Source organism: Garra rufa, chromosome 2 (assembly GCF_049309525.1).
Source record: "Garra rufa chromosome 2, GarRuf1.0, whole genome shotgun sequence".
Classification (NCBI taxonomy): Eukaryota; Metazoa; Chordata; class Actinopteri; order Cypriniformes; family Cyprinidae; genus Garra; species Garra rufa.
In genome coordinates, this window is record NC_133362.1 from 59273185 (window position 1) to 59295557 (window position 22373).

A 22373-nucleotide genomic window follows, 5' to 3' on the forward strand; every position below is an offset into this window, starting at 1 on the left:
TCTTTTCAGAGAGTCTTTTATGAAGCCTCCATTCTCCAGAAGCTCCGCTTCCAGTACTTCTAGGCGTGAGTGTAGCCAGGTCTCCCCTCACGGCAGGGTTATTTGAGACCTCCACTCCTAAAGAGCTAGAGGATTGAATGTGGTCAGGTTCCCTCTCCTTTTTGGAGAGTCTTCTGTGAAGCCTCCGTTCTCCAGAAGCTCCGCCTCCAGTACTTTCAAGCGTGAGTGTAGCCAGGTCTCCCCTCACTGGAGGGTTATTTTGAGACCTCCACTCCTAAGAGCTAGTGGATTGAATGTTGTCAGGCTTCCTCTCTTTTAGAGAGTCTTTTATGAAGCCTCCATTCTCCAGAAGCTCCGCTTCCCCATCTATACCTGTAGCACTGAATGTTGTCAGGTCCCTAGAGCAGGCGTCCGCCCTGCCGAGACATCCATTCCCTAAACTCCGCCCTTTATGGTCAGGGCGTTTATGAGCTCCTTCACTTAGAGAGCTAAGTGTAGTAGGCTTCCTCTAGGCCTCCACGCTTGAGAGTTGCGTGCACAGGTAGCCGGGCTAGCCGTGGCAGGTCACTGGGCCCCAGCGACTCTCGCTGATGCAGGGGTGATTTCCTTCTTGACTCCTCATTCAGTCAGTTTGATCACCTATCCCTCGGCATGGCGGTGTTGGTATAATCGTTCCCATAGTGTCCACCAGGACGCAGCGTAGAGTTCCCTCCGGAAGGGAACGTCTCAGGTTACGTAGGTAACCCTAGTTCCCTGAGGACAGGGAACGAGACGCTGCGTCTCGTGGCCATGCCTCGGGCCCTGCACATACCTCCGTCAGACAAAAAGATGGTAATGTGCTCTCAGGCACCTGCTTTTATACTAGCAGGCGCCTGATGATGATGTCATAGGCTGGCGCCGGCCAGTGTCAAGTTCACTGTCGTTGTTTCATACATTTGTTTCAGAACCGGTCATGCTGAAGGCAGTTCCCATAGTGTCCACCAGGACGCAGCGTCTCGTTCCCTGTCCTCAGGGAACTAGGGTTACCTACGTAACCTGAGACGTTTTCATGCCTCCTGCTGCAGGACTATGGTGTGTTCACACAGGTGATCAGGAATCCTGGGCATCCTTATCTCCTGGTGTTTTTCAGAGTCAGTAAAGAGGTCTCTTTGACCTTGTTTACACTGCAGGTCTTGATGCCTAATTCTGATTTGATTTTTGACTGTCCGTTTACACGTTCTTTCAGTATGACCCATATCCGATTCATGCGTTTACACTTGCCATACCATCTTAAATATCGTGCATGCGTTGTTGTCGTTAACCTCCTTCACACGTGCTTCCTCCATAATACGTGATCAGTGCTGATCAAACGAGTCACAATTAACACATTTTAAAAAATATGATGCATGATTTGTTGGACTACGCTACACCTGTTTGAAGTCGATAGAGTCAGCAAAGTTGAATATGAAAAAGATTAAGTTTTCCTCCAGATCTTTTCTTATGAATAATTACTATATTAATAATCACAATATGCATTTTTTTATTTTATATTTGCTATTATAAATAAGAACAGACACAAAAACAGTATAACAAATAGCTTAGAAAGAAAGAAAGGATTACCTTTATCATTTTACAAAAGCATTTATGTGCGAAAAACAAATACTCAAATGTGTTTATTAGAAATAAATTGCAAAAGCAGTTTAAAGAAGTGCAGCGAGCGATTCTCTTTTCTTTAATGGTTAGATTAACATTAATGAGACCAACTACTGTACAGATATACTGTAATGAACAAATCAATTTCAGTCGTGTTCTTTATCAGACGGCTTTGGGTATACCCACTTCTTTCCCCTGCATTAGCCAAAATCATGATAGTCCACCACATCCGGTCATATGTGAATAAATGTAAATATTCGCTAAAAACACACAATAAAAACAGTGATGATGCAGTCAGGGCCGTGGCGCCAGCTTGCTTTGAAATATATTTGATGATTTGCGCCTGATGTGCCCGCTCTGTTTCCCACACCCCATCATAATAACAAAAACAAATAAAAAGAAGCGTTTTTTACGATCAGAAATTTCTTAAACCAGTGAACACATGTAAACTTTCTAAATGGGGGCATACCCACTTCTACAGGCACCACTACTACACCACTGAGTATAATGTTACACGTTACACATGTTTTTCCCGAACAGTACCCCAAGCGTCACTTTAGACAGAACAGATTATTTTTTCGTGAATACTGAAATACTGTAATTCTGTGTATATTGTGTATTTATTGGGTTTGCGCGAGAAGCGAGCAGAGAAAAGGTAATTCTCTCAGTAATCGTACAAACAAAGAAACTTTTAAATGTCTAATCTAATCACAAAAAAAAAAAAAACTCAACCGACATTTTTCACTTTTTCACGATTTTGCCTGTACCTAAAAATATTCTGTAAGTATTTACACTCATTTTGCCAGCAAGGGTAACATAAGACGTCATTAAACCGCAGAGAATTACCAAATTGTAGCAATTTTAATGACGTACAGAACGCAATGCCTCAGAAGATCCGATCTGCCTGTTTACATGACAGTCACATTGGCACATATCCGATTTATTTCTACATATGAATGAGGCCTGAAACCGATCTCAAAATATCAGAATGCATGCGTTTACCTGTTTACACTGTCATAAAACAGATCCGATCTGTGTCACATATAAGCAAAAAATCAGAATTGGGTCGCATTTAACTGACAGTGTAAACGGGGCCTTAACCCTTTGAGCGGTACGGTCCCACATATGGGATTCTAATTTCTGTGCCCCTGGGAGTACGGTCCCACATATGGGATTTAGAACGTTCGGTGACGTCACGCAGCTGACAAATTCAAACTGCGCTTTGGCGCGCTGGTTGGCATTGAGCCAGAGACAGCGGAGCTCTGCACTTGTCATACAGTCACAACTATGCAGTGTTTTTAACCACATAACGCTTATTTTAGGTTTCAGACATTTAAATACACATAAGTACTAGTAAAACCAGACATTAAGAGTTTGTAAAATACACACATAGGTCTATGGAAGCAGCAAATAACCATCTATTCAAATATAATTTGCCGATGTCTTTTATTTCTATCACATACACATAGGCAAAGTAACTAAAAGGTTCACTCTATTCCTCTTCTAGTTCACCAGCCACTTACTTGCATGTATTTCGGGAGAAACGGATGAATGTACGTGATGTAAACGCGGCTGACAGGACTCTCTGAACTGCAGCGCGAACAAACATGGCCGCGCCCATCTCACGTTTCAAATCACGATCCACATCATTTACATAGGGTTTTAAACGACAAATCATACTAATTCACACATATTTGTGAATCGGAATATTAGATAGTTCATGGCATGGTAAGCAAGTGTGTGAGTATTCTGGATAAAAAAGGAAAAACGAAATTAAAGCGATCTATCTGTCATACAGTGTTATTGTGGCTGTGTTGTGTCACGTGACAAGCATGACGCGTCGCCATGGAAACAATAAGGACGAACGTTCTAAAATAACGGTCCCTTAAAAAAAACTCACTCTCGGGGGTCCACTAGAATATTTTAAACTCACCACTGAAAGGGTTAAATAGGGCTTTCTCACCGCCTAGTTGTAGAAACTCTGTTCTACGAAGTAGCCAGCAGGGTGGTTCCTAGAGAACAATTCCCCTGGGTTATTCCAGGTTGAGTCTGTTGCTCAAGTGGCTCAGAAGGTCCGGTATACTTATACAGTACAAGAGCGGCTTCATTAATGCCTCGTGCTGTTTGTTTTGGCCAGTGTGGTCCAACCCAGTGGTTCTCAACTCCAGTCCTCGAGGCCCACTGCTCTGCACATTTTGGATGTTTCTAAATCTGACACACTCAGGTCAGTTCATGGATCCTTCTAATGAGCTGATGATCTGAATCAGGTACTTTAATTGAAGGAGAAATACAAAATGTACAAAGCAGTGGGCCCCAATTAAGGAACCACTGAGTTGGAAACCACTGGTCTAACCTAACTGTTAGTAATTAGTCAAATCCAATATCGGTCAACCTCTACTCTTAACATAAAAAAAAAGCTTTTTGCATGGTAACAATGCATGCCATGTCTGACATCAGTGCTTTCACACATTCACATTTTTGTTTACTATAGTTTGCAACCTATCTTCAAACCTATTTTCAAAAGCTTGTGTTTTCAGGCCTCCAAAAGTAGTAGGAGTAATGGCCGTGCCAAAAAGTAAATGGGTACAACAAAAACTACTCCTAACCAAACCCACACACACTGACAGACAGCTTTGTTGACCAATCAAATACATTTTTCTTCACCCGACCTTGCAGTATGCCGGAATTTTTTGTCATGCCTGTTGCTCCAGCCTGCAGTTATTCCTAGTTGCAGAATTCCTGAAAATTTTAGCTTTTAGTTAAAAATGTGTCCTATGAACATTCCCTAAATATATTGATATATGTTTTCTAGTGCCATTAAACAGCTGTTTTAAACTTCAATTTGTTTGCTTTTTCACCTTAGACCTAATGGCGCAGAAAGAGGAGCAAGAAGTACTTAAAGAGTTTGAAGAGGAAGATCAATATGAGAATCTTCAGAGTTTCAGTGAACAAGGAAACCTTAAAGTCCACATGAGTATTCACACTGGAAAAAAGCCTTTCACCTGCCATCAGTGTGGAAAAAGTTTCACTCGTAAAAGAAGTCTTGAAGAGCACATGAGAATTCACACAGGAGAGTTTCCCTTCACCTGCCAACAGTGTGGAAAAAGTTTCAAACGTAAAACAGCTCTTGAAGAGCACACAAGAATCCACACAGGAGAGAGTCCCTTTATCTGCCAGCAGTGTGGAAAGAGTTTCACTCGTAAAACAAATCTTGAAAGCCACATGGGAATTCACACTGGGGAGAAACCTTTTTCCTGTCAACAGTGAGGAAAAGGCTTCACTCGTAAAGTAGAGCTTAAAAGGCACATGAGAATTCACACTGGAGAAAAGCCTTACATCTGCAGCCAGTGTGGAAAAAGTTTTGCTCAAAATAGAGACCTTATAGTCCACATGAGAATACACACTGGAGAAAATCCCTTTATTTGTCATCAATGTGGAAGAAGATTCAATCATAGAGTAGGCCTTAACAGGCACATGAGAATTCACACTGAAGAGAGGACATAAACCAAACAAAATGAAAACTTTAAAGTCCATATAAAAATTCACACTAGGGCCATGAATGATCCAGTTTGGAGGCTTTTCCATTGATTTATTGTATTAAGTAACTGAACCATGGTATTTCATCCTAAATATGAAACGTTTATGGAATACTATTATATTAATGTAGGCATAACTTACTGCATTAAAGGGGACCTTTCACCATTTGTTAACACTCCAACAGAAACTACTCCTAAACACTCCAATCGAGTTCAGACCCTCAGAAGCGAATTGAACTGAGACCAACTGGAGAGGTGGTCTTTTGGCCAAAGGTACGGTTCGCTAAAATCGTATATTGTTAACACAAATCGTCCCGAAGTTTAGTGAACAGATGTCTCTATACAAATCAACTGTTCATAATGGCTTCTTCTGGTAGATTCCTACAAATTATTTGCTCACAACGTAAACTCAAAACTGTAAGAGACAGCTGTATGCTTTGCCAGTTTAAACTTTTTAAAGATCATTTTTTGGCATTTTTGCTTTAATTTGACAGGACAGTAGTAGACAGGAAGTGATGTTGAGGGGGGAGGGGGTTGGTGGGATCAGGAAACATCCACAAGCAGAGACTCAAAGCACAGGACACCCTAAGCCTGTTCACACCGGGACGAATAATTTGTGTGTTGTAGTGGAGGAGGTTAAATAGAAGTGGAAAAGCTTACGTGATACGTACACAAGGAAAAACGGTGAGGATGAATGCCGGAGTGGACAGGCTGCTAACAACAAGAAGCCGTGGAAGTTTATGTAGGTGATGGAGTTCCTCGTAACATCAACTGAATTTCGAAGGTATTAACACTAACATTACATAGTTGTATGAGCTATACGATATGTAATGCTTTGACATTAAACAGTGATTAACAGGAAAACATGGCATGATCCCTGTACATCTCAAGTTCAAAATATTAGTTTGTGTCCACAGTGTGAATTGTTTCTGATGTAAACTGAATTTATCTTTGCAGTGTTCACAGCAATATTTCTGCTGAAAAAATGGGTGAAGTGGTGGTCCAAAATGATGTGAGTGAAAGTGAGGAGGCATCAGCAAGCACATCTTCAGGATCATCCATCACCAGCCCAACTGTTTTCAGGTCCAATGTAAAGAAAAGAAAATGGTCAGAGGCGCCAGACTTTTTGGAGAGGTACTGGGAAAGCATGAAAGAGGAGCGCAGAGAGCAATGAAAAGAGCAACAGAATGATGAAAACTATTTGTTTGCTCTTGGCTTGATACCAACACTAAGGAGATTGTCCCCAGCCCAACAGTCTACAGGGGTTTACGTTCAAGAAATATAGTTGAAAATGTCTATTTCATAAATGTTTATTTGTAATATTGTTCACTTGAACTACTGGCATTGTGACTTATTTGCACTACCGTATCTAAGTACCATCTCCTCATGTCATGAATGCCGTTTTATTGACATTGAAGGAATGTATTTTAAAATTTAAATTGTAGTTAATTCATAAATGTCTTTGCACTGTTTGCACCGTTCACTGGCACTACTGTTTAAAGCAGACAAATCATAAAATACCACACATTATGCAGCGAACTTGAGAAAATGTTAACAGAAATTGTTTGTAAAATTTTTTTGATTAAAAATACACATTTTCAAAATGACAGAACATGTTATATATAAAAAAAGTTTTTAGTAATTATAGTAATTGACAAAGAAAACCCACTCTACAACTTAAATGAAGAAAAACGTCCCAGGTTACATATGTAACCCTTGTTCCCTGAGGGAACGAGACGCTGCGTCATCAACGCTATGGGGTCTCATGCTCTGAATATCGTGTGTATCCAATCAGAATGACGGGCTTGACGTCACGGTAGGGCTGGGCAAAAAATCGTTGTAATCGATTTTGTAGTTTAAAACGATTTTTATTTTGCAAACCCGAGTTTTTTGCCACAGTAGTTTTTTCGGACTTTTCCGCGTTTCGTCGGTCGGTCGGTTCGTTAGAAATAAAGATGCCAATTGAACCTTTGTAATTAATATAGTAGGCCTACTAGAGACAATTTTCTATGAAATACATAGACCTACACTTTATTGGCTGAATGAAATTTACCTTTTGAATGTTTAGCGTTATTAACTGTTGAATAACTGCTGACGCGATTTCCCAACAAGTTAAACTGATCAATGCCATCGCACCATTTTAATAGGCTACTTTTAAACGCATATAGCTCAATAATGTTAGTTTTATGTGTTTTCTGAGAAGGGGTGGGATTTTTGTTGTGAAAGTCGGAGGAGACGCACACTTCGATTAGACTGAATAAACACATGCAGCATCTTAATTGTTAAGAAAATGGCATTCCTAATAAATTTCTCAAATATTTTGATTATGTCCAATGTTTAATTATTAAACACATTTCACATGCCTAGGTCTGTTTAATTTCCTTAATCATAAAATTTAGCACTATTTTTTTTACGTTTATACAAGCAATAATATATAAATTATCTCATGTATATGCTTGTTTAAAACCAGGGATTAAAAACTAATTCCGAATAAAAACTGTATTTTTTCTTTACATTTTCAGAGAGCGAAACGAACGAAATTAAGCATTACTTAATAAATTCAAGGCCCTATAATTTCCTTATTCATTTGATACCTAGCCTTTTAAGTTGATTTAATATTCTTGATCATTTTTAGAAGAATAAAAGTTAAGAAAAAAGGAATTAGCTTGTAGTCTCTAATATTCAGGGCTATAGGCTACTCTTTTTCTTACTTTTAATACACTGTAGATCGAAATAACATATTAATTGATTATATTTAACATCGGAGAATCACTAACATAATTTAGAGTAGCCTACTTCGAAAATGAATCTATTTAAATCTGTATAAAGGAAAGACAAACAAAATCACAATAAGAACAATCAGTATTTTTCTTGTAATCATGAAAATTTCTTTTAACAAAATGACCTAATTAATGCCGAATGATATTTGACAGTGAACGCATCTCCACCGCATATAGCCGCATATAATCGCTGGTGTCAGTCGCAAATATTAAACATGCGGGTCAGGAAGCGGGTCGGGTACAATATTTTTATTTATTTTTTTGCGGACCGAGCGAGCGAGTTAGTTGAAAACGTCGGTCGAGTTCGGGTTGTTTATACATTGACCCACGCATCACTGATGGGTTCACATCAGCATCACAACACAACTTCAAATGGCTGAAACGTCAAGGCCTGAGATTATCTTTCAAATGCATCTGCTACATAAGCGATTGCTCATTTCCTCACCTGTGGAGATGCGTAACTAACGTAAAACAGTGAAAATGTGGGAACCCAGAAAATTCTGGGGGAAGCGTTGTCTCATAAATAACAGAATATTCTGTTATTAAATGTACTATGTTTTTAAAAAGAATGAAATATTAGATGAAATTAGTGCAGAATCAACTCATAAAATAAAAAATAAAATAAGAATAAAATAAGCACCCTTGCAGAGCTTTTAGTGTCATTGTACCTACTATTTCGGTTTATAGAACATGTCTAAATATGGTACAAAAAATGTTTTTATTATATATAATGTATGTATTCACATTATAGAATATGTAAAAGTGCAGTAAAAAATGACGGCTTCCCATGATATAAATAATGTAATAATAAAAAGCTGTAACAATGCGAATGAAGTCCTGAGGAGAGTATTTTTGTATAGTAGAAATGTAAGAGTAATATTTTACAGTTTTCCACAAAATAAAGGTTTTCATTGAAATGCCTTGGTTATTTTTTCAAACAAGTTAGGGAAACAGTAGTATACCCACAGCTAATATTCCTTCAGATTTTAAGTTTTTAGATTATTCTCCAACTTAAATCTCCACTGTGTGTGTGGTAGTTTTTTGTGTCTTTACCGTGGTGCTTTCCTTGCTGTGTATGGGATAGTCACATAGCTGTGAGATTTAATCAAAAATGTCTTAAGTTGTGTTGTGAAGATGAATGTAGGCCTTATGGGTTTGGAACAACATGAGGGTGAGGAATTAATGACAGAATTAGTATTTTTGGGAAAATTATACCTTTAAATAGTTATGTTTGTAAAGTGTCCATTCATGTTTTGTTAATGTTTAATCTTTGTTTGTATTTGCAGTATGCATGTCTTTATACTGCATTGCCACGCCAGGAGGTATATGCTCAGGCTTTGTGAGTTAATAAAAGGGCGATGGATCTGCTGGTCCATCAGGTGCGTGCGTCTACGGCGTTGTTCAGAACAAAAAGTTGCTCTTTTGAAAAAAGAGCTAGAGGCTACAAAGAGCTGGTGTAATGCTTTACAGCAGTTGGAGGTTGCCCAGGCATCATTTAGCTGTGCATGTGATGTTAAGTATTTGGTTTTGTTTTGTATGTTGCCAAAGATATGATTGTCATGGTGTAATATTTTTGTACTTTTAAATGTTATTTGTGTGATTTCTTTGTTGGCTGGAGTACAGTTAAGTGCTCAAACTACTGATCTTTAATAGACAACTGGATTGATTATGATGTTAAAAGTGAAAAAGTGAAGCCAGTGCAATGCCATATTGGTTTTCTGAAATATTCACACTGATTACATTCACTTAAAGGAGAAGTTCACTTCCAGAATAAAGATGTACAGATCATTTAGTCATCCCTTTGTCATCCAAGTTTTTCATATCTTTCTTTGTCCAGTCGAAAATAAATTCTTTCTTGAGGAAAATATTTTAGGAATTAACTTGATATAGTGGACTTCTATAGTGCCTCCAAGTTTGAACTTCCAAAATGCAAAATGTTTAAATGCAGCTTGAAAGGGCTCTAAATGATCTCAGGTGGAATAGTGGTCTTATTGAGAGAAACGGTCATTTTTTAAATCAATTGGCAATTTGTATACTCTTTAAGGTCAAATGGTTGTCTTGTCTTGTCTTGTCTGTGTGATGTGTATGCATAGTCTATGTAGTCTGGGTCAATACAATTAGTGTATGTCAAAAAACTACCATCTCATTTTCTTCTTCAATTTCAAAATGGTCCTATATCAGTGTTTTACTTTTTTTTTTAAAGTGCATTTGATCTTCTTTGCATTTTGAAATACTGGGTCGGTACTTGAGTAGTGATGTAGGATGATTTTCAAGTTGGGGAAGAAGACAAGATGGGAGTTCTTTGACATACTCTAACTGTTTTGAACTCGAAAAAGACGAGTGTTTGAGGTTAAAACGTATACAAATTGTCAATTTGAAGTGACAACTGAAGTCCAGTATATTGAAATAATACCTAAAAAAAAAAATTCACAAAATATAATTTATCATCGACTGAAGAAAGAAAGATATGGATGTCTTGGATTACGATGGGGTGAGTAAGGGGGGGGGGGCACCAAACCCCCAACTGCTGCCTGGGCGCTGCAGCGAGAGAGGTATGGCTGGCCACCGCCGGAATGGTCTCTGCTTTTCAGGATGAGCTACCATCTGTGTCCTCAGCAAGTCATACTGTATCCACAAACATCTAATATTGGCAATACTTACAAAGTTTTTTTAAATAACTCTGGCCTGCACTCCAGATATAAGCCACATAGAACAGTTGTCAGTGGTCATTAGAGTGGTGTCACTGATGGAGAAGCCCCATATCAGGGAACATTTTATGGGATTTTTGAAGGCAGAGGAGTCCCCAGGGCAGTACTTGGCATCCATGATCCTGACAAGACTTGAGGAGTTGGGATTTCCTTTTGACGACTGCAGAGGACAATCATATGACAACGGGGCAAACATGAAGAGCAAAAATAAGGGATTCTTCAATGTTGTTCTTGATGCAGCCCTTTCAGCCATCACTGAGAGATTTACCACATTGGAAAATGTGGAAAACAAATTTGGGGTGTTGACAAATTTCCCAAGTCTTGCAGATGAGGAGCTGGCAGAGCAGTGCAATGCACAAGGTACCGAACTGCAACTTGAAGGGCATTCTGATTTGGACAGTAGAGAGCTTTTGTAGGAAATCAAGAACTTCTCTCACCTGCCATCAAAAACCATGAGCCTCCTTGAGCTTATCACTTTTATGCACAATAAGGATCTATCTGAGATCTACCCCAACTTTTGGACTGCTCTTGGGATTGCACTCTGTGGCTCAAGCAGAGAGGAGCTTTTCCAAACTATAGTTAATCAAGACTTACCTGAGGTCCACCATGTCTCAGGAACGGCTCACTGGCCTTGCTGTCATAAGCATTAATCATTCAATAGGGGAGCTTATCTCAAATGATGCCATTATTTAAGACTTTGCATCTAAAAAGGCCAGAAATGTCAGATTTTAGTTTCAGTTTGTGTTTTCTTTTCTGCAGTGAAATTATTTTAGGGAGTCTCACCCGGGGAGCAATTCAATGTAGAACCGCCACTGCCCCGAAACTTCTGAACATCCTTTGTGAAGATGACATCTTAGGTGCTACAGCTTCCATAGTGTACGAGAACTGCTTAAAACAACTGTCTACATTTCTGATCCTGCCAGTGGATAAGTGCACAGGCCTTCTGAGGACAGGTGCGCAGTGCAACTCTGTTGTACCCTTTGAGGTCAACATCACTACCAAGAGCACAGCAGCTACCGTTGAATAGGTAAGTGCAGACAATCACAGCATATCAGAACTGTAAAATTTCATAGAAATGAAAGCTTAATAACTAGTTCTGTACAGGACAAAACCAAATGTTACTTCTATTTTACCTTTAGGTCTGTTCCAATGGACACAAGTTGTGGAGGTGGAATTTGCAGATTTTCTTTTGTCCACCAACATATTGTTGTCTGGCAACAATTATGCAAAGGTTGCCCTCTTGTTCAAATTCATGAACATGGGGATGGTAAACAAGAACACCTTCTGCTCCATTTAAGACACTTACTGTGTTGACACAATAAAGGACTTCTGGGAAGAGAGAAGGACAGAGGCTCTTCGTTGCCTTCTAGGGAAGTATGTCATAATCTTAGGAGTGTCGTTTAAACTGCATAGTGTAAACTTACTATTGAAGACATAAAGCAATGACAGTGACTGTTTATAAGCAAGTTAATGTTGATTGAGTTTTTCAACACTGAGGTATAAATATACACACACACACGCACTGTGTTTACATGTTTTATGGGGACATTCCATAGGCGTAATGGTTTTAATACTGTACAAACCGTATTTTCTATGGCCCTACACCTAAACCTAGCCCTCACAGGAAATTGTGCACACTTTTACTTCCTCAAAAAAACTCATTGTGCATGATTTATAAGCCTGTTTCCTCATGGGGACTTAAGAAATGTCCATTTGGTCCCCATAACGTGATAAATACCTTAATGGACATCCCGCGGACGTCCCCCCCTGTTTAGGTCCGCAGTATGTCCGCTTTATAACGTTCGCATTTGGTCCTCTTTTTGACGTTCGCTGACGGATGTTCGGAGGACGTCTATTTTTGCATTCTATTTATTTGTTTTCTATTTATTATATATTCAACAAAAAGGCTTCTAAGCTTGCTCTATTCTTTTTCTATTTTATCTGTTATCTATTTATTATATAATTAGCAGAAAAACTTGCCACATATATTGCGTTAGGCTAACAGAGACTTGTCATATCACTTCCATATCATAAAAAAGCATCTGCTAAATGACTAAATTGTAAATGTAATACATTTGAATTAACTGTATAATGAAGTTAATGTTAAAATTTGAAAACTTTCATTTCTGGAAAAAGAAAACAGGAGTGACTTCTGTAATTAAAGATTTCATCAAATCATGAGTCTGTTTTAAACAGTAGACATCAGATAGGCTGTCATTTAAACATCAAAAACATAATACCGTTCAATAATATAATTGAACCTATTTATTCCACATGAATGAAGAAAATGAGGTTGCTCTAAAAGTATGTTATGGAGTGATGAAAGAAAACATGAAGAATGGGAAAGAAAGTGGAAAATAACAGGTAAGACATACATTTATTCTAGAGATGTTCCGATACCATTTTTTCCCTCCCGATACCGATTCCGATACTCGTGCTAAGGGTATCGGCCGATACCGAGTACCGATACCAGTGTGTTAAAAAAAATAAGAGAAAGATCATACTACCTGCATGACTTTGATATGATTATCATTCTGGTAAGGCCTGGCTCAGGTTAAACCCTTTGTAAAACATGAATGAATGAATACTGCAAATGGAAGCCATTTATTTTTAAATTTATTTTTAAATAGAACAGTATAAAACAGTAGTGCAACAGCAACTTAAATAAATATAGGAATAATTATAAAAAAATTTTTTAAAGTGCAGCCACAATATTTTAAAATAAAAGGCATTACAATTTTTAAATAGAACAGTATAAAACAGTAGTGCAACAGTAACTTTAAAGATTCCTTTAAAAAAAACTTAAAGTGCAGCCATTATGCACTAAAATAAAAAGGCATTTAAATCTTTAAATAGTGCAGTATTTAACAATAGTGCAACACCAACCTATAAAGTAAACATAAAAAAATACAAATCAAAAGAGCAGCAGCTGCACAGTAAACAAAAAAATACTTTAAAACAAGTAGGCTACACATTGCAGTAGCATTTTAGCAATTTAGTATTGCTCATAATTTCAAGAGCAAAGGCAGATTCTTCTTCAAGAAGATGAGCATTTCTGCCCTCTCTCCTCCTAGCCTGTTCCTTCTTGCATCAACAATGTTGGACGCTGCACTGAACAGTCTCTCACTGTCAACACTGGTACAAGGAGCACAGAGAAACTTTGCAGCAGTGGCAGCCAGGGTGGGAAACCAAATTTGGTTGACTCCCCAGTACTGGAATGGGCTGTCTGAGCGTGGGACTGTTTGCTCTGTCAAATATGTCTGTATTTGATTTTGAACTTGTGTGCTTGTGCTACTTGCCCCACGTTCCTCATCATGCTCCTGCAGGATTTCCTCAAACAGGCCTTTCAAGCTGCTCTTTCTGCTGCTGTCTGGCTGTGCTTCCATACGTGGGGCTTTATGGGGGTTTTCTGGCACCGTCTCTGCTCCCTCAGGTGTGGTCCTGCTCAGTAACGCCTCCATCTTCTCCACCTCTTGGGTCAGAGCATCCTTGGCCTGCTTGATGCTGTCTGCTTCTGTGAAGTATCTAAAAAAATGAAAAATAATAAATAAATGTCTTTATGTGTAAAATAAACAACCTCCTCCATAGTAACTTTTAGTGGTAACATTATTAATGCAATAGTAATCAATAATAATGCAATATCTAGTTATCCAAAACACCATTTCAAAATTTTGTTTATAATATAGATACTTAATAAAAATATTAGACATACCTGTCTTTGAATCGTGGGTCTAAAAGAGTGGCAACTGCATACAAGGGCTCATTCTCGATGGTCTTGAATCTTTTCTGGACAGCCTCAAGAAGGGTTGTTTTCATGGTTTTTATACCCGTGTCCCCCTCGTTCTCCCGAGCAAGCAGGCGTTTCAGCACTGTGACTGAGGGGATGACTTCAGCTGCAGAAGAGGTGGAGGAGCTAATCTGTCTGGTCAGTTCTTCAAATGGTGCCAGAACAATGATTATTTTCTCCAGTAAAGCCCACTGGTTAGCCGTAAGGGTCACTGGCAGGTCGTGGTCAGCTCCATATGCTGAAATTGACCGCTTCTGCTCCAGTAAACTCTCAACCATATAGTAGGTACTGTTCCACCTCGTTGCTATGTCTTGGTGCAGACGTTTGGTGGGCATTTGGAGATCTTTTTGAATATCTTCCAGGCGTGTAGTAGCCAGTGGCGAGTGTTTGAAATGCCCTACTAACTTCCTACCATTCGCCAGTGCATCACTCACACTTCTCTGTGACAGTAGCCCTTCATGCACCACTAGCTGGAGAGTGTGGGCGAAGCATCCCAAACTCGGTACATCCATCTCGTCCATGGCTTTCTTCATGTTGCTAGCGTTGTCGCGCAAAACAACATGAACGTTGGACTTGGGGATTTTCCACTTTACCAGCATCCCCTCAATTGCTTCGGCAATTAATGTGCCAGTGTGTGACCCTCGGAACTCGTTGGTGTGCAGCACCGCACTTCGAGGGGTAAATGTTGACTCTCTGTCCACCCAGTGTGATGTTAAACTTAGCAAAGACATGGGGCACACGTCGGAGCTCCAAATGTCCGTGGTAAAGCTGATTGCATGCACGTCTTTCAGCATACACGAAATGTGTTCCCTAACTGTCTCGTATAATTTGGGTAGCGCAGTTTCTGAGATATATTTACGACCTGGCAAACAGTACCTTGGCTCCAAATGCTCCATTAAGCGGCGAAATCCCACATTTTCGACGACAGACAGGGGTTGGTCATCCAGGACAATAAACTCCAAAATTTTGTCTGTTATCTTTGTTGCTTTTTGGCTGTCTTTGGGGAATTTATCTCGTCGCTGGAAGGCAGCTTCCAGAGTTTGCTGCTGCAGTTCGTCCTTCTTTTTCCCCTTAGCTTTAAATTCGTCGTGCTCTTTAGCGTGACGCGTCTTCAAATGTTTAATTAAGTTGCTGGTGTTGAAATTTGCAACATTTGTGCCACCCCTCGAAATTGATTCCTTGCATATTTTGCATGTCGCCGTCTTACTGTTGGGAACATCCACTGTAAAATACTGCCAAATCGCCGACATGATGCGCTAACGCTAACGTTAGTTTCTTTTAAGGAGGCGTCACGTGATCAATTCTTCTTCGCCCCTCTAACGCCGGTTTCACACTGCACGCGTAAGCAGAGCGTAAGCAGGGCGTGCGCAGCACGTAAGCAGAGCAGAAGCGGCGCGCATCCATTTTCCTTTCACACTGGAAGCGTTTGTCGCGCGCAGCTGAACCGCAGCTTGTGTACTTCCAATATAGACAAGTATTGTTCATTCAGTCACGCATTTCAGGTGTTCTCCAAGAACTGTCTGTCATGTGCTTTGATTTATGGTATGTTGTATGTTGTAGATTTAAGTAGCAAATTAGAAACGCTAAAATATTGAATATATTTTTAGACAAAGATCGTCTTAATGATTACCAGTTAGGTTTATGATAATTATAGCAACAGTTTTTCAATAACGAAAAGAATATGTAAAATTATGGTATTTTGGTATTTGTTTTACATTTGTTGCCATGACATGGTTAGATTCATATGATATTTTCATATTTTTTTATGGTGGTTGTCCAAATTTGAGATAATCACCACGTTTATAATGAAACCATTATATTTAAAAACATGTTAATATAATTTGTTGGTACTACTGTAAATCTATATTAAATAATTATAGGATCTCCTTCAGTACTTTCAGAATCTTCTCTTTTAAAAATTATTTTATTTCTGTATTTTAAAATGTTTTATAATAACATTTTAATGGCAGTAGTATGTTTATTTATTCTTGTATATATCAAAACAAGCAGAAAATAGTACAAACTTTGCTAAAGTGATTGTTTTGAACAAGTAGGCTAACTAGACATTATTTACAAAAAAAAAAAAAAACATTATTTTTACTGGTGAGCCATTTAAACCGTGATTGTGTTACATGTGATACATGATTTTATGGTGAAATTGTTATTTTTCTTGTTAATCAGGCCAGTTTTGATCAAGATCGATGCACTGTGGCTTTAACCCAGCGTAAGCGGCGCAGCAAAAATAGACTCGGCGCCAAAACGATCGCAGCACTGACGCTTCTGCTCTGCTCCTGCTACGCGCTGCCGCGCCGTCCCTGCGTGCGGTGTGAATGCTCTAATCTGTTAACATGGGCGCCGAAAAAAATACGCGCTGCTTACGCCCTGCTTACGCGTGCAGTGTGAAACCGGCGTAAAACAGCAGCTGCCAATGGCAGCACAGCGCAACTATTTTAAGAGCGGCGAAGAAGAACCGTGTTAGAGCTAACGGAGCTAACCAGTAAATAGATTCCTATTTCTAATAAATTGCGTGGTATCGGATCGGTGCCTGGACTCCAGTACTCGCCGATACCGATGCCAGCATTTTTGGCAGTATCGGACGCATTTCCGATACTGGTATCGGAATCGGAACAACTCTAATTTATTCTACCTATTTACATAGCAAACTGTTGGTAAGCCGATAAGAAAAGTTAAGGAAAATATTAATTTTGCATTTAATACTGCTTTACCACGTGCAGACAAAAAAATTGTTATACAATATAGCCACATTGGGAGATAGGCTACAAGCAAGTGTAGATCAAATGAGCACGCTAGTGACATCACTTTAGGGTACGTGCATGTATGTGAACTGAACTTAGATATTTATTTTTGTGGCAAAAAGCCCATTTGGGACGGATATCTTCATGTACACTAAATTACAGACCACCTGGTCTAAATCCAAATTCTCAACAGTCTTTACAAATTATTTTTCAATGAAAGGTAAACTTTTACTGGCGGTCGCTGAATGGCATTTGGGAGGGGACACAACTATGGATCTCAGAGTATTACAGTCTTTATGAAATGAATATTAACACAAATTGTTAAATAAATCACCTTTTGTTGAATAAATGCTTTGAAATGGGAATATTAAAACGTCCATTGTGGGCGAGACAGTCAGCAGACGCGGTTTGCCCATCATCCTGCGCACAGTTTTAATTTTTATGTTCATAAAGGGTCAATTAAGTTAGCATTAACACAAGCATTAATGTTCATTAAAAAAAGAGAATACAGGGTGGGCCATTTATATGGATACACCTTAATACCAAACTTTTCAAGATGGGTGGTGACCATGGTGGCCATTTTGAAGTCGGCCATCTTGGATCCAACTTTTGGTTTTTTTCAATAGGAAGAGGGTCATGTGACACATCAAACTTATATGGAATTTTACAAGAAAACAATGGTGTGCTTGGTTTTAACGTATCTTGAAAAGTTTTCCCCCTCACATATACTAATGTGCCACAAACAGGAAGTTAATATCACCAACCATTCCCATTTTATTAAGGTGTATCCATATAAATGGCCCACCCAGTAGTTGGCATTAATTGAATGTTACATGAATTTAATGTTTTAACATTTTAAATTGTCATGCTTTAACAAATTAAACATGAAATAAAACTGGATTGTAAGGTTATTTTAATTGCCAACTTTTCATAAAAAGTTATTTAATTTATCTTAAAGTTAAAAACAATAATAGGATATTTAGAAAAGTTATTTAATAAGATTTCATATAATTTCCTTACATATAAGACATACAATTTCATCAAACTTTAAATATAATGTAAAACAAGTTGAAAAACAATAATTGAAGGTCACACGATTAACATAACTAATGTTTATTTAAAGGAAAGTCAGTAACATAAAGCAAAAGATCTCAGGAAAGAAAAAAAAAACTATTCAAAGGAGAAATTAAAGGAGGCAGTTGAGGAAGTGAAGGCAGGAGCAAGTTTAAGGGCAACTGCAAAACAATATGGAATTCCCCACACTACTCTCCAGGACTATAAAAAAATAAATATGTCCACAACCCTCCTCCTAACACAGCCCTGACACCTGCAGAGGAAGAGGCTCTTGTTTCTTTTATCTTCTGGATAGCGGACCATGGCTTTCCTGTGACAAGATCCCTTGTCAAAGTGCTGGCTGTTGGGATCATAAAAGAGAGTGGCAGAACGGAGAGCACCACTGTCAATTTGGAGAAAGGCCCAAGCTATGTGTGGTGGTCCAGGTTCAAGGCCCACCATCCAGAATTAACCTCACGGACAGCAGATTCCCTGGACAGAGCCAGAGTCCATGGTGCCACACCAGAGGCCATTGAAGCTTTCTTCAGGTTGTTTGAGGCCCTTTACATCAAGCACAGTTTAGATGAAAAGCCACATCTCGTCTACAACTGTGATGAGACTGGCTTTGAAGACAAGCCTCAGTCCAGGGAAAAGGTCCTGTGTCAGACTTGAATGAAGCATGTCTTCCAGCAGACTACCCTTCATTCCGCCCTCCGTCATTTACCCCAACTGCCTTCCAAGTAATGCCTATAGGCTGGATGGGGCCCCCCCAACGCCCTCTATGGTGACCAGGATAATGGTTACATGGACTCAGAGCTCTTCTTAAAATGGCTCAGCCATTTCATTAAATATGCTCCTGAGGAGAGACCACTCATTTTAATCATGGACCAACACGAGACACACGTTTCAAAAGACGCAAACATGTTCTGCAGGGAAAACAGCATTGAAATGATCTGCCTACCTGCCCACACAACCCACATTCTGCAGCCCCCCAAATAAATATTTTAAATCAGTTCAAATTATTTGTCCTTGTTTATCTTCAGAAAAATATGGTAAGTTAACATTATTCACTAACGTTTCACATGGTTCATGCTTAACCCACATGCCATAACATTGCGACACAATCAGGCCTAGCTCTAGCTGAAAACCACACTCACACACGGAAGGAGCACTGCAATTTTACAAATGTTCAATTAAAATAAACATATTTGCTCTATACGACGTGTCTGTTGTCTTTGATTAGCCTCAAAGTAAAACATTATTTTGTTAAAATTATTCACATTTTCACAGATTCTGCAAGAGGCTCCAACACTTTTGCATAACTTTGCAAAACAAAATAACTGGTCCCTACTAGATGTTTCTGACTTTTACTCTGTTCATTTAATCTGTTGATTGTATTTGCTGTGCAATTGATTGATCAGCTTTATGTCTTTTTCCCTAGGTTGCTTTCAAAAGTGGCTGAAGGGCAAACATTTGGAGGAAGCAAAGCTGAAGGCCAGAGCAGGAAAACTTGGGCGCTATTTAACAGACAAAATTCAAGACATCAACAAAAAAAAATTAATAAGTGAATTTGCATGCTGCTGAAAACTGGTAGTTTGTAGTTCAGTCTGCCAATTAATTACACTAAGTAGTTTTTACATGTAAATTTATGGACCCATTTAGTTTTAAATTTAGTCTGTTGAATGACATTAACATAAATAAACTGAATTCTCCTCTTTAATGTGATTTTGTGCTCCTTTCATAAAGCAGAGCAGGCTTTGGACTTGTATCTGGAATCTGTTGTTAAAAATCAATTGTTAATAATTATTTATCAACTAGGTGAAACAAAATGAATTGAATCCATCATTGAAAAATTAAGCCACCAACATAAGCCGAATTGGGTGGTCTAACCAGCTAAAACAGGATAATGTGAGAAGATACTGATGGTCATCTGCTCTTTCACAGCTCCGCCGCTGAATCTGATCTAATTCTGAGAAGACGTGTGCAGATTCTGTAATAATGTCAAAATAAGAGTCTTTTTCCCCTCTCCATGTAAATTAATGTATATGTTCATTTGCAAATAAACTGCATAATATGAAATTACATGATTCTGATGACCCGCAAAATGCAGATCCAGTGCAGGAAGTGATTTTTCTCAAAATGAATCACTAGCAGAAACCCAAAATGGCTGTTTTGAGATGTTCATGGAAATCGGTCAAACCGATGAATTTCATTTTTTATATTGTGTATGAAAATTTGCTGTTCATGGGATTATGACACAAGGTAAGTTGTTGTCTTGATTGTCACATATTTGTCAGTTTATTGTCAATATATTAATAGTTTTTCTTCAAATATTTTAGAGAAAGTAGTACTGATTGTGGGCCACAGTTTTGTAAAGTTGGCTAAAAAGAAAGCTGAGGCCGCCTGGGAGCGTGACCTGGGTCTGTGGAGCACCAGTGTGAAGTGGCATGGGAAAGGAGGGATGAGATGGAGCCAGCTACTGCCTGCCGTCCTCTAAACAGGACTGAGACCAGACGGAAATGACCTAGGCTTTCTAAGGAGTCTGGATCTTCTAAGATATATGAGGAAGGACATTTCTGCACTGCAGAAAATCACCAGGGCCAAGGTGATTTTCTCCGGCATCACAGAGAGGTGTGTCTGGTGGTGGGGAGAAGGCCGGAGTATTAATAAAGCCAGGAAATTGGTTAACAGCGCCATGGCAAAATTCATGGCTGAGACTGGTGGTGTGTTTATTGACAACCACATAATAACAAGGAAGAGAGGTGTTCAGGTGGGATGGGGTTCATCTGTCTGATGAGGCAAATTATATGTTTTTGAAAAACATTGGATGTGCTATTAGCAAATAAATTTAAAAGTAATGTATCTACAAAACGTGTTTTTCATTCTTTCTCGGTGAGGTGCATTTATGGGTTCCATATTCAAACTGATTTTATCTTATGAATAAATGATTAACCTGAAAAATATATATATATAAAAAACTATCATACACTTGAATTATGAGCTAAGTTGATTTTATTTTGTATTACATATTCCTGCAACCGCCTGGTTTCTTTACCGCGCGATTCAGTGACGTTTAAATAAATTACATTTAAATATTTGGAACTAAGCAAATTCAGGCCGAGTTTTATTTTGAAACGCGATGTATATTTAGAAATATGTTGATGTATTCTCCTGTGTTGGCATGGCATGGATGATTTACGTTACAAATCTTGTGAGATAACACACACACACACTTTTTTAAGCATTGTAAACTCACAGCATTTGCAGAGGAAGAGTTTGTGGACCGAGCTGCTGATGTGAAGCAGTTATCTCCCCTCATCAGGTATGAAGTACATGTAAATGTTATAAGACTGCATACGTAATGTGTTAAATCTACGAGAGATGCAAATACTGTCCTTTAAACGGTGAAAAATGTTGTTTTTTGGATGTTTAACAGTTGGTCTCGAGTTCAGCCTCTGCACAATAGATATACAGGTCCTTTTCCAAAAATTAGCATATTGTGATAAAGTTCATTATTTTCTGAAATGTACTGATAAACATTAGACTTTCATATATTTTAGATTCATTACACACAACTGAAGTAGTTCAAGCCTTTTATTGTTTTAATATTGATGATTTTGGGCATACAGCTCATGAAAACCCAAAAATCTGAACTTTGGCGAAATTCCACGCTGCGGTAACCAATCAGGAGCTCGCTCTAGTAGTTATGTGATCAGTGAGCGGAGGCTGAATTTTTTAACAAAGATGGGAGGAGAAAATTATCGTTGCTGTGTGCGGACACCCAGAGTTGTACAATACAACATCCGTTTTTTATCGAAACAGGAATAAAAAGGATCTTGCATGGAAGAAAGTGAGTGAAGAGGTTGGAGAAACTGGTAAGTTTAAAAAAAAGTTCTTTACTCTTATGCATATTGAGACTACAAGTTAGCTAAAGCCGGCATATCGCCGTATTTTCAAACTAAATAATAAATAAAGCGCAGCTACTCTCTCAACAAAATCCATGTCAGCCATTTTGCAACGAACAGACTGGTAGAAGCCGCTCCAATGATGCAAATTCGCATCTGTTGTGAAGTGATTTGCACGCGTCAATGATGCGAGTAAACTCAAATGTTCAAGCGTTT

General features: G+C 38.7%; 1 protein-coding gene and 1 pseudogene across 1 annotated transcript; one reads left to right on the top strand and one right to left on the bottom strand.

The window, feature by feature from the left end:
* LOC141325631 (uncharacterized) overlaps positions 1-5196 on the top strand; it is a 124900-nt pseudogene extending 119704 nt beyond the window's left edge.
* Positions 5197-13661: 8465 nt separating this feature from the next.
* Positions 13662-15693, bottom strand: LOC141326012 (zinc finger BED domain-containing protein 4-like). The gene is made up of 2 exons (XM_073834722.1): positions 14369-15693; positions 13662-14181 (listed from the first exon to the last, which is right to left on the bottom strand). The coding sequence occupies exons 1-2, from the start codon at positions 15691-15693 to the stop codon at positions 13662-13664; spliced, it is 1845 nt and encodes a 614-aa protein (XP_073690823.1).
* Positions 15694-22373: the final 6680 nt, after the last annotated feature.

Excerpts from the sequence above, each read along its gene's own strand:
- LOC141326012 (XM_073834722.1), bottom strand. The coding sequence starts at position 15,693 with ATGTCGGCGATTTGGCAGTATTTTACAGTGGATGTTCCCAACAGTAAG. Across the intron at positions 14,182-14,368 it reads GACCCACGATTCAAAGACAG|ATACTTCACAGAAGCAGACA; the intron begins GTATGTCTAATA and ends TCATTTTTTTAG.